This window comes from Nelumbo nucifera, chromosome 4 (assembly GCF_055504915.1).
Source record: "Nelumbo nucifera cultivar China Antique chromosome 4, China Antique-T2T, whole genome shotgun sequence".
NCBI classification, from domain to species: domain Eukaryota; kingdom Viridiplantae; phylum Streptophyta; class Magnoliopsida; order Proteales; family Nelumbonaceae; genus Nelumbo; species Nelumbo nucifera.
The window spans coordinates 25,501,017-25,517,837 of record NC_142652.1 but is presented as its reverse complement, the minus strand read 5'-3'; the positions used below and the strand labels follow the sequence as shown (position 1 = coordinate 25,517,837).

Below are 16,821 nucleotides of genomic sequence, written 5' to 3'. Positions count from 1 at the left end.
CACTGTGTGCATCGACATCTACTCTAACACTAACACCATCTAAGCTGGTTGAACCGGCAACATTGCTGGAGGCGGACATGGAGGTGGGCGGAGGTAGGCGGAGGCATTGCCGGAGTTTACAGAGGTTTACAGAATGGATTATAAGAGGAAGAAGATGAACAGTATTTTTGCCCTATTTTTAAAATTTTAAATTAGGGCCCAAAAGTTGCCCTTATCAACTATAATCCCTTGTTTTTATAAGCAAATGAATCATTAAAACCAATACTGAAAAAGACAACACAAAACACCCAAAGCAAAGAGAGTACAACGTACAGACTAAAACCAGAAACATACCAACAACAAAACGAAAACAACACAACAACACATAGAGGAGTAGATTGACTATACACCCAAACTAAAACTAACAAGACACAGAAAGAAAGACATTTGGTAGTCGTTTACAAACATACAAACAAACAAAACCCAGCCACATGCATATGAAATTGCTGAGGAGAGGATATGACAAATTAACCTGATGGATCTCCGTGGAGCGTAGAAGCCTTAAATGCATCTAATCTGATGATGACGAATTGATGTTATAATGTCAGGAAATCACCAAAGAATGTCTCAAATTAATGAACACTTTGGTGCATCTGAAATGGAAGGAGCTATCGATCCTTGACGATTGTTCTGCCTGCTGGTTCTTTCCTCAAGAAAATGAGCATCCCACAATCAAGTAGTGTTGTTATGAATTAATGTGAAGAACCGGCGGAATCCCCTCTTGTAAACACTAGTTCAATTTGTTGTATTATTTTCTTTCTGGTCCTAATAATTTCTGAAAGTCATCCAAGCATGAAACATCTGGCATCAACGGGCAATCGGTTATGTTCAACCATTGGAGAGATGTGAAGAGGACTTGTAGTCTTTCCATGGGAAGAGGTTCAAGCTTGGGACAGTGGGTAATTTGCAACTCGCGGAGGGTATTTTTGTTGTTTTGTAATAGCCATTCCGGTAGAACCTTAAGCTCATCACACTTGATTATACCAAGGGAAACAAGAGACATGAGATTGGCTACAAAGGATCCTCCTTGTTTTAGCAATAAGGCATTGCTTGATTCAATCACCAATCCCTTGAGAGAAGGGAGCAGACAATTTGGTGTCACTGTCAACTTAGGGCAATTCTGGATGATGAAATGCTCGAGGCAAGGGAAAATGGAATTAGAAGAGCAAGATGGTGAAGCTTCCTTCCACTCTACTAAATTAGGCATGTCTTTCAGCCACAAGCGTTCCAACGATGGAAACAATGTTACCGTTGTTGCTTCATGATCACCACCACCACGGCCTACAACTGCATTGCTACAATTACTGTTGTTGACTACTCCATAAAACTGGATACACTTGAAATCCATTCCCTCTATGTGAAGACTTATAAGCAATGGTAGATAGCCAAGCATGGGAACATTTTCCAATCTCCTGCATCTTATTAGATAGATTTGGACCAAATTGGGGAGGAAGGAATGGATCTCTACAATCCACAAAGGAAATTTAGTGCCCTTAAAGTTAGCAATTCTCAACCCCTTCAAATTTGGGTGCGGCTGCAGCCCTTCCAGTAGTACATCATGATCATCATTATCATCATCATCGATGGTGTTGGTATCCAAATTAATATACCAGCTACTCCATACCAAATCCAATATTTGGATATTTTGCTTGTCCTTTATATTCGCCTCCTTGCCTTCTCTTACACTGCTCACATTCTCGAGATTGGCAATTGTTAAGCAACCTCTTAGGTTTATTAGGTGTTGTAACTCTGTAATGCCATGTCCAGCTCCCTGACCCACTACAAACCTACTTAACGTTTGAAGGCAGCGTAATCTCCCCATCTCGACTGGCATTTGTTGCAAGTTAATACAATTTAATAAATCAAGATGCCTCAAGTTAATAAGCTTTCTCATTTCTTTAGGAAGCTCTTTAAGCCTCCTGCAATTTTTGAGCCTTAGTGTCTGCAGATTACAGAGACTGGTAATAGACTCGGGTAATGTTTCAATTTCGCTCTCTGAAAGGTCCAAGAACCTTAGTAATTTAAAATTGCTGATTGACGCTGGGAAATGAGGCCTAAGCCAGATGCCTGACAAATCTAACACACGTAAGCACTTGCACTTGAAAAATACTGTCTCAATGCGACAAAAGTCTTCAAGGAAGTCATTAACATCGTCAAGATATCCAGCAATGAAAAACACAAGGCATGTGCGCAATTTGTGCAACTGATCATATGTTGGCGATGGTGATGATGATGATGATGATGAGGCGGCCTCCAATAATATTCTTTTTAACATTTGATGATGCACTGACATATGTCGAACATCAAGATCCCAAGTAATAGGAGTGCTGCGGCCTTGGACTCTATCTAAATCCTCATCTTTCTCCGTAGATATTACGCATTCAGCCTTGGAAACATGTTGTGCAAGATCATACACAAGATCATGCATCTTCACCGTTTCTATGTCTCCAGCAACCCTGTTCATCTCTACATCTTGAAAGAAAGAGTTCCACAACAAGTTATTGAAATAGTCATTTCCGATATCCTCCATTTCTTCTCCAGAGACAGAGGTCGACCCTTGAACTTGCTGCTGGATGAATCCATGTGCCATCCATTCTTGAATAAGCCGTTCTTTGTCCATCGTTTGACCCTTAGGATACAGGGAACAATATGTGAAGCATTGTTTTAAATGTGGTGGCAAATGATCATAGCTCAGCCTTAAAGCAGGTAAGATTCCATATGATTCAGATTCAGGTAAATCCCAGATTTCACTGTTTTGGACACACACCCACTCCTCTTCTTCTTTCTTTGAGTACATCAACCCTCCAAGAGCCTTTGCGGCTAAAGGTAAGCCATCACATTTCTTTACTATTTCCTTTCCTATTTCAACCAATCTTGGTGTCTCTGGTGCTCCTCCTGCTGCAAACGCTCTGTTTTTGAATATGGACCAGGAATCTTTTTCCGATAATAATTCTAAATGATGCATAGGAAGCGTGCCCATTATTTTCCCAACCCCATCTTTACGCGTAGTCACAATAATTTTGCTCCCCTTCGCCGTTTGCATTGTTAACAAATAATCTTTTAAGATATCCCACTTACTCTTTTCTTCATTCCACACGTCGTCAAGCACCAGTAAGAATTTCTTCCCACCCAACTGTTCTTCAAGGCAATGGATCATCACATCTAGATTTGTTAAGGCGTCCCTTTCTCCAAGGTTCTCCAGGATTTCTTTTAAAATCTTGTGAATATTGAAGTTTTCAGTCACACAAACCCACATGCGTTTATCAAAATGTGCCTTGACCGATTTATCATTGAAGGCCAATTGAGCGAGGGTGGTCTTTCCAAGACCACCCATTCTTACTATGGGTAGCACTGAAATAGCAGCTTTCTCGTTCTGGTCGTTAATTAAAATGTTTACTATCTTCTCTTTGTCAGCGTCTCTTCCCACGACTTCTAGCTCATTTACTTTAGAATGGGTGACTCGGTGCATTATTTGACTACTGTCTGCAGCCCCCCTGCCCCTGGTGTTAGCTACTGTGCGTGCAAGTTGGATCATATTGGCTTGCTTTTGAAGTTTGTCAAACGATGCATTGATGCTTTTAATTCTATGGGCCATCTTACTGTAAACTACAATTAGATTGGAGGACGAAAAGAACTTGCGTACCTTTTCTCTCTTCTTCTTCGTCATTTTGCGTAATTGAGTTTCGGTTGCAAACTCATCCAGTACATCCTCCGCATCATAAGCTACATCCTTGAGTTTCTTCAACCACTCTCTGGCCCCCTGCTCCTTTACTTCACGACTCCGGGCATCCTCTATCACGTCTTGAATCATTTTCAATGTGCTTTCCAGGTTTTCAAGCTCTGCTGTTAACTTCTTCGTGAGATGAATCCCTTGTGCAGCAAGGGAAATTACCCTGTTCAAGATTTCCTGAACAACAGCGCCGATGATAACTTCCCCAGCCATTCTTCTTTCTTCCGTGAACAAGAGCAGTTCTTTTATGGAGTGTGAAAAAACACTATGTTCCAATCTTTTACTTCAGGGATCAACGATATACAGAGAGACATGCAGACATGGACATGGATATCTCATCATCTCATCCCTGGTCAGAGTAACTGAACCAAAGAGAAAACCCTAAAGACTATAGTAAGCAAGTTTATGCAACTCTCTTGGTTCTTTTTCTTTGGCAAAAAGTATATATCATATGCGAAAAAGCTAGAAATAGAGACGCCTTGCCGATAAGGGTTTGAAAAAAAAAAGTGGTTGTCTGGTTGATGATTTGACATTGCCCTAAAAATATCAGACCCCAAATAGCCTAAAAATATCCCGATAGTCATGTGTGGTCCAAAAATTTTTGAAGGATGAATTTGGGCTATGGGCGGAAGACTTTTCTTATGCAAATGAGATTTTGGTAAATTATTAAAACCTCCCTGAACTTTCTATTACAGTTGCAAGTATGAACTAGAATCATGTAATAAGAGACATGAAAATATCTAAGATTTTCATGCATTTATTTTTTAATTTTTTTTCATATCAATTATATTCCCAAAACTTCTTAATCACATTTTCGAAATTGATTTATTTTTCAAATTTATTCTTCATATCAATCGCTCAACTTTAATCTCTTTTATTTTTCTTGTTGTTCATAAAGTTTGTACTTTTTTTCTATAAAGACTGGCTTCAATAATAATTGTATGGATATTTTAGACATTTTTGTATCTCTTATAAGAGGATTTTAAGATGGATCTACAGGATTTTAAGATAAATTTTTCAAATTTATTCTTCATATCAATCGCTCAACTTTAATCATTTGCAAGTTGCTTTCCAGATTCTGAAGCTTTCTCTTGAAAGCCCTCGTGACATGAATCCCTGGCCCAGCGAGAGATATTACTCTTCTCAGGATTTCTTTGGCAACAACACTGATGATAATTTCTCCAGCCATTGTTCTTCTTTCTTTCGTCAACAAACAAAATTTCTCTCTTCAACCATGCACACTTATCTCATCCCAATACTCGGGTCACTCACTCACTCAGTTGGAAACTAAACTAAACTCGTCATCATCGTCATCCATGATCATTAGATTTGGACAACTCAGCATATATGATGAAAAACATGATTTTTTTTTTCTTTTAAAAAATTAGGTGTTGGCAATTGGAATTATCAAAAGATGAATATTTTTGCAATGAAACTTCCATCGAATCAAATAAAAAAAGGTAAATTTTTTAAAACTATTCTTATGGTTCAGTTAATTCATTAAATATACCCTTACTGTTTGAAACTTGACTGTGGCTACCTCTACTGTTTCTGACAATTATCTAAGTCTTTGTTTACATGTGATTTCACCTGTTTCATTTAATATTACGTAATACCCAAATTACCATTTGCAGGTCGAAAAACAAGCATCCGAGGATCCAAGCCTCTCTGGTTTTTGTGTCAAATTTTCACCTCTCTGAAACTGGTTCCCCTCTTTGATTGCCTGGATTCTGAGATCTATGGTGTGTCTATGTTGTTCTACTTGTTGTTCCTTCTCTTTTTTGCTGCAAGTGGCACTACATTGTCAGAAAATTTGGGTGTAAAGTAGTCTTCCCCATCTAACTCCGGCCAAATCAACTCTCATTCCGGCCTAGTGGCCCTCCTCGACTCACATTACACTGAACTCTTCGAACTGGTCGAGAAAGCTCTCCTTTCGCAAACCCTAGAAGAAGCAGTCGGGAAGTATAACATCACCTTTTTGCTCCCAAAAATGAAGCTTTGGAACGTGACCTCGATCCCGAGTTCAAGAGGTTCCTTTCGCAAACCCTAGAAGAAGCAGTCGTCAAGTACGAGTAAGAATTTCTTCCCACCCAACTGCTCTTCAAGGCAACGGAGCATCACGTCCAGATTTGTTAAGGCGTCCCTTCCTCCAAGGCTCTCCAGGATTTCTTTTAAAATCTTGTGAATACTGAAGTTTTCAGTCACACAAACCCACATCCGTTTATCAAAATGTGCCTCTATCGATTTATCATTGAAGGCCAATTGAGCGAGGGTGGTCTTTCCGAGACCACCCATTCCTACTATGGGTAGCACTGAAATAGCAGCTTTCTGGTTCTGGCTCTGGTTCTGATCGTTAATTAAAATGTTTACTATCTTCCTTTTTTCAGCTCCTTTTCCCACGACTTCAAACTCATTTACTTTAGAATGGGTGATTCGGTGCATTATTTGACTACTTTCTACAGCCCCCCTGACCTTGGTGTTAGGTGTGTGTACAAGTTGGATCATATTGGCTTGCTTTTGAAGATTGTCGAAGGATGCATTGATGCTTTTAATCCTATGGGCCATCTTACAGTTAACTACAATCGGATTGGAGGACGAAAAGAACTTGCATACCTTGTTTCTCTTCTTCTTCCTCATTTTGCGTAGCTGAGCTTCTGTTGCGAACTCATCCAACACATTCTCCGCATAATAGGCCACATTCTTGAGCTTCTTCAACCACTCTCTAACCGATACATCCTTCTCTCCTTCGTGATTCTGGGCGTCCTCCATGACGTATTGAATCATTTCCAATTTGCTTATCAGATCTTCAAGCTGTGTCTTGAAATTTCTTGTGAGATTAATCCCTTGGACAGCAAGGGAAATCACCCTGCTCAAGATTTCCTGAGCAATATCACCGATGATAACTGCCTCCGCCATTCTTCTTCTTCTTCTTCCGAGAGGTGGGAGTAGAGAAGATCTGCAAAGTTGTGATTCTTCTGGGGTGTAAAATGACTATGATTCCAATATTCTTCCACGATAAACTAAATACAAAGAGATCTTGATCTGCAGCTGTTGACGAGGATACCTCATCCGTCGAGGTATCGGAATAAAAGAGATCATCCATGATCATCATCATTAATTAAAAAGTCAGGGATGATCAAGTGGATTGACTAAATCCAAAAGATGAATACTAATAAACCCCACCACCACCAACCCTCAGATTCTTTTCAATGATTCACCAACTCTTTACTTGTCAAATTCTAATTTTATTCTTAAGCCACAAAGACCAATCTTTCACACATGACGGTGGGTTGGTAAGTTGTTCGTTTCTTCCATTCAAAGGGATCTAATTAAATATATAAATACCTCCGTCAATAACACCCGTAACCGCCTGTGAATTTGGCATCAATTCCGAACCCGCACCCATCCCCAACTGTATGGTGGAACTAGAAATCCCAATATAAAAATAGTCGAAAACAGGGAGGATATTTGCACTCCCCATCTGCTATCCACTTCTATACCCACCATGCACCGCCACCGTGTAACATTTCAATGGAGATATTCTCAATGCGCAACTGTTATAAAATATATATGGGAACAAGTGGTGAATAGCATATCTGAACCTCAATTTTGAATTATTAATTATTAATGTTAGACAGTGTATACCTTTAACTCCAATCGAAATGATGTATCTTATGACATTTAATATAAATAAATAAATTACATATTTAATTCATGTTATTATAGTGTGTTTTTGTGTAATATCCTTAAACTGGACATATATGAGACTCGTGTTAGTTTAGAATATTCACAGCCGTTGGATAGATTTTGGGAGATTTATCCTGATAAGATTGACACTGATGTGCCACCAAGTTGGTTGGAGTAGCTGTCTCAGCTGCCAAGGTGAGACCCGAGGTACATGCAGTATAGATTTACTTAAAACCTTGAACCGGACCAGAATTCCAGTATTGCCCTAGACCTTAGTGATTAGTGTGCAAAACTAGAATGTTACACCTAACCCCTAGACTCGATTATGATACTGCACTACGTGTCAGATTGGGCTATCTTTAATATGCCAATCAGTGAGATCCTTAGAGGGGGTCAAAACCTAGGTATGTTGGGACAGTCCGAAAATTCATCTGAGTGGTGATCATAGTGACAAGATCAGCCCCTTTGTCGGACAAAGGTAATGATCGGGGATGCACTCTCTCTGATAGAAACCAAAGTTGCTGACAGCCGATTTCAATCGTTGAAGTTTGTTTTTTGTAATATATATATATATATATATATATATATATATATTCCCAGGATCCATGTGAATAGAGAGTGCAGCACTGTTCCTTGCAGCCGAGGGAGAGGTTCTCTCTTGTCGGGCAGTGTTTGATCATTATGGGTTGAAAGGTTAAGTGTAAGATCATTAAGTGTAATATCTGATGGGCTAATCTTGCATCTGCCCACAGTCCCTGGGTTTTTATAAGGTGGCTTGGCCCAGGGATCACTTAGTGTAAGTGTTGGGCCCGTTAAGAGCCCATGGTGATGGGCTCAGGGGTTCATTGCCCATAACAGTGAATTCGGCCAGGCCTTGTAATAGAGGCTAGGCTGAACCCATGTGGTTGATGTGTAGATCAATGTTTGGGTCTCACGCTATACAAGGAAACGCAACTGGGCAGCAGTTTGGAAGGTTAGTGAGCACATGGACTTAATGGGCGTAAAACCCAATTCGAACTGGTCAAATTTGATTAGTTAAAGAAGGAGGCGGATCTGGGATTTGGATCAGCAGATAGGATAGGGAGTTATCCCTATCCACTCAGAGAGTCCAGATCCAAATATAGATTTGGATTTGGAAACTCCTAATAAGATTAGGAGGGCTGATCTAATATGTAGATAAGATAAGAGCTTATCCTTATCTCTTAAAGAAAAGTCCTGATCCAAATACAGATTTGGATTAGGAAACTCTTAATGAGATTAGGAGCTCTCTTTAAGGCTATAAAAGGAGGAGGAGGGCAAACCTCCATTCATCTCATCACAATAGATCTCAAATCACAGAAAGAGAGAAGACAACTACAGTAAGATTGCGCCATCTTCTGCTCTTGCGCCCTCCTACTGTCACCATTGCCAATTCGATCTCCACTGTAGAAGCGATCAAGAAGTGTTCTTGATATCAATTTTTGGAAAAAAAAAAAACTTATATGAAATCGTGCACACATTCCGTCCGTCGAATTCTTGCTGAAGGACTCAGTTCTTGTAAAGAACATGATGATTCTACTCCACCCTACGCTGTGTCATCTTCAGTGGGAGCAGTCTTTGGAGTTTTTCTTAGGTGTGAACACCTTCATTGGGAGATATTGTTTCTTCGTATCAGGTACCTCCCTCTCCTACCTTTTGGTTTCAGATCTGGTCTGGTTCTTGGTTCAAGATTGATCATTGAAAATGCAAATTTTCTAAAACAGGGAATGTGATTCCCATATGGGAGAGAGAAATTTTTGAAATTTCGCCCTACCTACCTAAAGGGTTCGGCTATCCATATGATGGATCTCATCCTTTCAATTAAAACATATTTTCATATATACACGTTATTATTTATGGGAGATGTTTCTAATACATATTAAGATGTGCATGTGAGGTCGGTGTGAGATCAAGGATTAAGGTATCAATATGATACTCCCAGTATGGGGTGTATCCTATCCGTATCCACGATCATGGTTGTAGGATACGTTATGACTGGATACATATCCTACGAGTTGTGTATCGGTCTGATATACCTCTGTATCAAGCCGTATCACACTGTATCGATGGATACGGTCCGATACGCACCAATATGGAGGTGTATCCATATTCTAGTTTGACAAAATTGTAAATTAAGTATTTTTTTATTGTTTTCCATCTTTAATACAAGTTCAAAAATAGTTTTATGAAAACTAAAATAAATAATTTGAGATTTAACTTTTCCAAAAAAATAATAAAAACTAAAAATAATATATTTCATCTACCTTAGATTATTTATATATTTTATTTTACACATAATTATATGTTAAAAATGAAAACATAGTTATTATTTGAAAAAAATAGTCATTATATAAAATACTAAATAAATAAATTTTCTCAACAAAATTAATGGAAAACGGAAAATTATAATTATAAAATCTGAAACGAATAATTTAAGATTTAGTTTTCCCAAAAAAATCATAGAAACTAAAAATTAAATATAATTTATTTTAGGGGTTTTTACTATTCAGTCAACCCTTAGAAATCTTAGCTCCTCCGTATAGTTGGGGTAGGTGTCAGCTCGGAATTAATGCAATTCAAGGGCGGGTATGGGTGTGTTATAGGTGGACTTGTTTTAAATTTTGAATTGTTGTAGGTCTACAGTTCAAATCAAAATTCTGAGGTGGAGTGTAGTCCAAAAATCCCTTTATTTTATCTACCTTAAATGATTTATTTGTTTTATTTTACAATTATGTGTAAAATAAAAACATTATATGTTAAAAATGAAAACATATTTATTATTTAAAAAATAGTTGTTATTTAAATAAAATACTAAATTAATAAATATTCCCAAAAATTAATTAAAATTATAATTATAATTATAAAATTGAAAGAGCGATAATTATTGTACAATGTTTGGATGTTATAGAGTCCCGGTATTGTTTATTGTAATATTTTTCTTCATAGAAACCTATTGAAATATGTATTTTTCATGTGTTTATATCTTATTCATAGATAATTCAGCTTTTGGTTTAGTATGATTAATGTTTTTATGTGATTTGTATGCATTTCACTAGTGTATCCAAGAATTTCTATATCTTTGTTCGTATCCATGCGTTTCCCATATCCGATACAATACACACTAGGGATATGTTGTGGGGCGTTGTGGAGTGGAGATGTGAACTCGAGAGGAGTATGACCATTTCCAAACCTTTTTTTAGGGTAAATTACAAAGACCCCCCCGGTACTTCTGTGACAAAGACCCCCTATACTTTGTTTTGCGACAAAAACCTCCCGTATTATGACCGTGAGACAAATTCCCTCTTCCGTTAACCTTTTGTGTTATAATATGTTTTCATCCCCATACTACCCTTGTAACAACTATTCGGAGAAAAACACCCAACCTAATGATACACAAACAGCAGTGGCAGTAACCGTTGTAACGGCCGTGGACTTCCAAAGTCCTCCCTATCTCCCTCTCTCTCTTCTTCCCCTTCCCCTTTCTCTCCTCCCTTTTCTTCTTCCCCATTTCCTATATTAAAAAACTTTGGATGCTTGAATCCCAAACCACCTGCAAGTTTGTTTTTACAAAAAGCAATTCTCGCCTGGTGGGGATTGCTCCACCCGTATCTCCTCGACCATCTACGCCACCTCTGACATCGTAGGCCTCTTCTCCCCCTGCTCCACCACACAAGTCAACCCCACATTTAACATCGCCACCATCTCTTCTTCCATGTTCTTGTACCTCAGAAGCTCCGTCCACTCCTCCCTCACCACCGATCTTACCCACTTAGGAAGATCAACACCCTATTCACCATACGGACTTGAGGCAAGATACTGTAGCGGAGCCTCCCTATCAACACCTCCAGAAGTAGAACCTCAAAGCTATAGATGTCTGCCTTCTGTGACAGCTTCTTGGTTTCGATTTGCTCTGGCGCTCTGTACCCTCCCAATCTCGTCGTGGCATGAACTGGGCTCAAAAGCAGGGCCAACCCAAATTCGGAGATGCATGCCACACCATTCTTGTTAAGAAGTACGTTCGACGACTTCACATTCCCGTGTGGAATCTTTGATCCACTGTATTCCTCGTGAATCCGTGCAAGCCCACGAGCAGCTCCCAGCACCAAACTAATCCTCGTTGTCCAATCCAAAGGAATCCTCCCCGGTCCTCGATTCGCTGATTCAAATTAACAAAAAATTAAGGGGTAATAACATATAAGGGCAATTTTGGGGTTTAATATCAATAAAAGTAATATATTTAAAAAAATTTAAAAAATAAATTAACTTTTTTAAAATAATATCAACAAGACTTCTTCTTGCCATTTGTTCACTAGTACAGGTACCCCCACCTCTGTCTCCACAGTGGAGGTGGAGGTGGGCAAAGGTGGCCGCGTTGGACAGAGAAATCACCAGCGCCGCCGCCACCTGTCTCCACCCACCTCCGACAACATTGTCAGTGGAGGTAGTGTATTGGACAGAGAAACCACTAGCGCCGCCGCCGCCACTTCTACCTCCGGCCACCTCCGGCAAATTGCCGGAGGCGAAGGTAGCGGCTGGCGGCAGCGGATGGTGGTGGCGGGCGGCGGTTTTAATAAACAAATGGCAAGAAGAAGAAGTCAACAATGTTTTTGTCGTTTGTTGATATTATTTTTAAAAAGTTAATCTATTTTTTAAATTTTTTTAAATCAAATCTCTACGAGTCATGATTAATTAACTATTACCATGGAGAAAGAATGGAAGCTTACATGGGAGAGGTAATCGTAGACAAGTAAATTCTCCTCCTTGGTGTAATAATAAGCCCTGAGATGAACCACGTTCGGATGCTGGAGATTCCCAATCAAATCGATGTAATGTTCGAACTCTTTCCTCGCACATGGGTTCGCGTCCTTGAGCCTCTTCACCGTCACCGTGCACCCATCTTCCAATATCGCTTTGTAGACCGTCCCAAGACTTCCTTTTCCCAGCATCTTTGCCGATGCCCGAAGCAGGTCCTCCAGCTCAAATTGCTTCCTTCTATCAAAGAAAACAAGCTTGCTCCGGTCTGTGGCCGTCGTTCCATTGCCGTCTCCCCCACCGCCACCTCCATTGTTGGCATAAATCTTCTTCTCACCCGTATGGCACTGGTGCTGAGTCCCTTTCGGGATTCTCCCTTCCCCGTCGGACCTGTAATAGTCGTAGCAGGCAAGGAGCTAGGGTTGGACGGTACCACGGTCTGAGCCGACGCAGCCGTGGGAGGGGAACCTGTGAACGAGCAGACCGGTAATGGGCTCATACCGTAGAGCCCAATGTTTCCCACAACACTTCGCAATCCGAATTTCTTCACCAGTCCGGATGGCACCTTCCCTTACAACTTGCAATGACGGACTTCAACGAAAGGAATCTTTGTCTCACGGTAGGGTATAGGGGATCTTTGTCACAGATCCCATAATACAGGAGATCTTTGTAATCTAACCTAATTTACCCTTCTTTTTGTTACAGGACCGTTTTCAAACTGAATTCTAATAAAGATCAATTGATATTTTTTTGGGTAAATTATACTGCGCCCCTGTACTATGTGGAGTATGACAAAAACTATATTTTTTTTTTGCGATAAAGATCCCCTAAACTTTGACATTAAGACAAATTACCCCTCAGTTGTTAAGTCAGGTTAGAAGATAAAAAATATTAAATTATCAAAATACCCTATACACTTCCTCTATCTTTTTTTGGCATTCTCTCCTAAAACTCTTCAATGTGAAATTCCACCCATAGTGCGTCAGAAAACATTCTACTAACCGGTGAGACAGTATCTCCACCTGAGTACACCGCAAAAGGAATCATTCCTTCTTTCTTCATCTCTTCCAACCTGCTCTGTCCACTCTTTCAACCGACCCACCTCACAACCTGGGCAGCCATTGTAGTCACCGGGTTTGATGAGACTGATCTTTGTCGCTCATGGATTTGGGTGTGATAACAAGCTCGGTCTTTTGGATGTTTACCCAGGCTGCAAAGAGATTGTGTCAGAGTGTCCTATCTGCTTTATCTGGAGTGGGCACTCCGATGCTTAAGTTAATGAATTGAAGATTTTGAAAAAATTAAAAGTGAGAGAGCTAGAGAGCTGCGAGAACTAAATTATGCATATACTCTAAGGTTAGAAATGAGACTTTTATAGGCATAAAAAACCGAGAGCTTCATGTAACGTGTCTGAAATTCCCGAAAAACTGCATCCACCATGTTCGAATGAGAGGGATAGAGTCTGTTCAATCAACTCTGATGCGAATGATACAACAAAACGAGTGTAACGGTCGAGCGTTATGATACCGAAGAATTCAGAAACAATAACTTACTTAAGGAAGAAGTCGACGAGTGTGTCTCGCAAGTCGCTCCTCACACCGAGGTCCCTTGGACCGGTAACGACGAGGTACTATAAGCTGGCCCTGGACAAGATGTTTCTAGTTGCTCTATCGAATTGCCCTAGTTATGTATGAGATCACACAGTTGAATCTCCATAGGTTGTCGAAGGTAGGTCGCGAGGTCTCTATTAGGTTGGCATATTTTGCAAGTTATCACATCCAGAGATATCAAGAGGCCTCAAGTTAATAAGTTTCTTCATCTCTTTATGAAGCCCTTTAAACTTCGAGCAATTTGTGAGCCTCACTGTTTGTACGTACCACAAGTAATAGTAGTAGTAGTACCCTCAGCCTTATCAAATTCAGAAGCCCTTTAAGCATTCAGCCTTAGAAACATGTTGTGCAAGATAGCGCACGAGATCATGCATCTTCACCGCTTCTATCTCTCCATATTCGTCCATTTTTACATCCTGAAAGAAAGAGTTCCACAGCAAGTTTTTGAAATGGCCATTGCCAATATCCACCATTATTTCTTTGGATGTGAACCCTTGAGGTTTAATGAATCCCTGTGCCATCATTCTTGAATAAGCCGTTCTCTGTCCATCCTATAACCCTTAGGATACAAAGCACAGTACGTGAAGCATTGTTTTACATGTGAAGGAAAATGGTCATGGGTTAGTCGTAAAGCAGGTAAGATTCCATATGATTCAGATTCACGTAAATCCCAGATTTCACTGTTTTGGACAGACACCCATTCCTCTTCTTCTTTCTTTGGGTACAAATCAAGCCTCCAAGAGCTTTTGCGGCTAAAGGTAAGCCTTTACATTTCTCTACTATTTCTTTTCCTATTTCAACCAATCTTGGTGTTTTTGGTGCTCCTCCTGCTGCAAACGCTCTGTTTTTTAATATGGACCAGCAATCTTCTTTTGATAATAATTGATAGAGGGTGATTTGGCCTGACCTCTTCATAAGAGGACACGTGGATGTTATTCAACATAAGTGACAGCTCAGCATGAACAGTCCGCCAAAATCCAGTGTGGCAGCTCGCTACAAGATGACACTTCGATTACCCTAAGTTAAGAATCTTCCAGGTAGGAAGTGTCCCAAGCTAAGATTCTCCCAAGACGGGAATCTCTCGAGCTGAAGGCACTTTGGGTTGAGCTCAGTAGCCTCCTAAGAATAAACTCTCCCCCTGTCCAAACTCAAGTAGGCCACCTCGGGTAGAAGCACCTCAGCACAGGGTAGCTCGGTACAAGGTAGCTTGGGGCAGAGTAGCTCGGCATATCACAGGAAGATCTCCTACTTGACAACCATACCTGCTAAATTTGGAGACTGCGCCCACGTCTCTTGCCAGGCGGCGTCGTGCCTGCCAACCCTAAGAGGTGCCCCTTGTCTAGCAGGGCCGTACTCTGCAACTGTTACCTACGCCCACCAGCTCAGCCCTGGAAAATAATGGCTGCGGTAGAGAATCAGAGGCGGTTATACCTGATTTGTGAGGACATCAATATATAAGAGCTCCGACCCCCAAGAGCAAAGGTAACTTGCATGATCTGCACTCTAGCCCTTTCATTTTGCTCTACAACTCTCTCTTCCTGCTATTAACTTAAGCATCGGAGTATTCCCGCCGGGAAAGCTCTCCGAGGATACTTTTTCTTCCTCATGGGTATCTCGTCCGTCGCCAAGTAGAAGCGCAGCCGCTGCTAGTTAGGAGTGACCAAATTACGCACCATCAATAATTTTAAAGGAAGCATGGGAAGCGTGCCCATTATTTTTGCAACCTCATCTTTGCGCCTAGTCACCTTAATTTTGCATCCCTTCGCTGCTTGGATATTTAACAAATAATCTTTCAAGATATCCCACTCACTCCGCTTATCATTCCACACGTCATCAACTACTAGTAAGAATTTCTTCCCACCCAACTAATTTTCAAGGCAACGGAGCATCACGTCCAGATTGTCGAAGATGGTCGAAGGATGCATTGATGCTTTTAATTCTATGGGCCATCTTACAGTTAACTTGCGTACCTTGTTTCTCTTCTAGCTTCTTCCTCATTTTGCGTAGTTGAGCTTCTGCTGCAAGCTCATCCAACACATCCTCCGCATCATAGGCTACATTCTTGAGCTTCAATTCTTCAACCACTCTCTGACCGACTGCTTCTCTGCTTCGTGATTCTGGGCGTCCCCCATGACGTCTTGAATCATTTCCAATTTGCTTTTCAGATCGATCTTCAATCTCTGTCATGAAATTCCTTGTGAGATTAATCCCTTGGACAGCATGGGAAATCACCCTGCTCAAGGTTTCCTGATCAACAACGCCTAAGATGAGTTCCGCAGCCATTCTTCTTCTTTTTTCTGTTAAAAAGAGAGTTAACAGCCCTTCCTTTGTGGGTTGTGGGTTGTGAAACAGAACAACACAATGTTCCAAATATTTTAGTTCAGGGATCAACTATATGCAGAAAGACCTGTGTAGCACTCTCCGAGTTTTTTTTTTATTATGTTTATTGAAGAAAGAAATCCTACAAATTAAAAAGATGCCTCCCTAGCTCCCTCTTTTCCAAAAAATGGAAAGGAAGAGTTGCCTTGAAAAGAAACGAAGAGAACCCTTCTTTTGGGATAAATACATAAACCTCCCTTGACTGAGTTTTCGAATAAATACCAAACCTCCCTTTTGTTAGTCCAAATTTGCTTTTTTACCAAAAACGAGATGTCTTATTGCCTTAGCTTTCTTTTCTTGTTGCGGAGCTGAGCTGAGGCATATGCCTTCTTTGCTGGTGCTCTCTTTGCTAAGGATCGATCTACACTTCTCACATGTCATTTTAGAGGGAGATTCTCAAATTTTAGTAAGCCTCCTGTTGGGTGGTTGTGATTTCTTCCATCGATCATTGTTTGGTTTCTTACTGTCCTTGGGGCCTCTAATTCAGTGGCTGACTTTTTGGCAGAATTTGGTGCATCTAGTTCACACACTACACATGTTGTATGGAAGTCCATGTGGCCGGCCAAAGGAATAAAGTTTTCTCCCATAAAGCTCAGCGTGCAACTT

The 16,821-nt window shown here is 40.4% G+C and overlaps 2 protein-coding genes and 1 pseudogene across 2 annotated transcripts; all 3 read right to left on the bottom strand.

Moving 5' to 3' along the window:
- Positions 1-265: 265 nt before the first annotated feature.
- Positions 266-4,496, bottom strand: LOC104603015 (disease resistance protein RGA2-like). Its single transcript, XM_010266914.3, has one exon. The coding sequence runs from the start codon at positions 3,980-3,982 to the stop codon at positions 788-790; it is 3,195 nt and encodes a 1,064-aa protein (XP_010265216.1). The 5' UTR covers positions 3,983-4,496; the 3' UTR covers positions 266-787.
- Positions 4,497-5,815: 1,319 nt separating this feature from the next.
- On the bottom strand, positions 5,816-6,685 carry LOC109115064 (disease resistance protein RGA2-like). Its single transcript, XM_019198698.1, has one exon. The coding sequence runs from the start codon at positions 6,683-6,685 to the stop codon at positions 5,816-5,818; it is 870 nt and encodes a 289-aa protein (XP_019054243.1).
- Positions 6,686-11,038: 4,353 nt separating this feature from the next.
- On the bottom strand, positions 11,039-16,119 carry LOC104603118 (leucine-rich repeat receptor-like protein kinase PXC1 pseudogene; annotated as a pseudogene).
- Positions 16,120-16,821: the final 702 nt, after the last annotated feature.

What these genes read in the sequence shown, in the direction of transcription:
- LOC104603015 (XM_010266914.3), bottom strand. Translation starts at nt 3,982, where the DNA reads ATGGCTGGGGAAGTTATCATCGGCGCTGTTGTTCAGGAAATCTTGAAC.
- LOC109115064 (XM_019198698.1), bottom strand. Translation starts at nt 6,685, where the DNA reads ATGGCGGAGGCAGTTATCATCGGTGATATTGCTCAGGAAATCTTGAGC.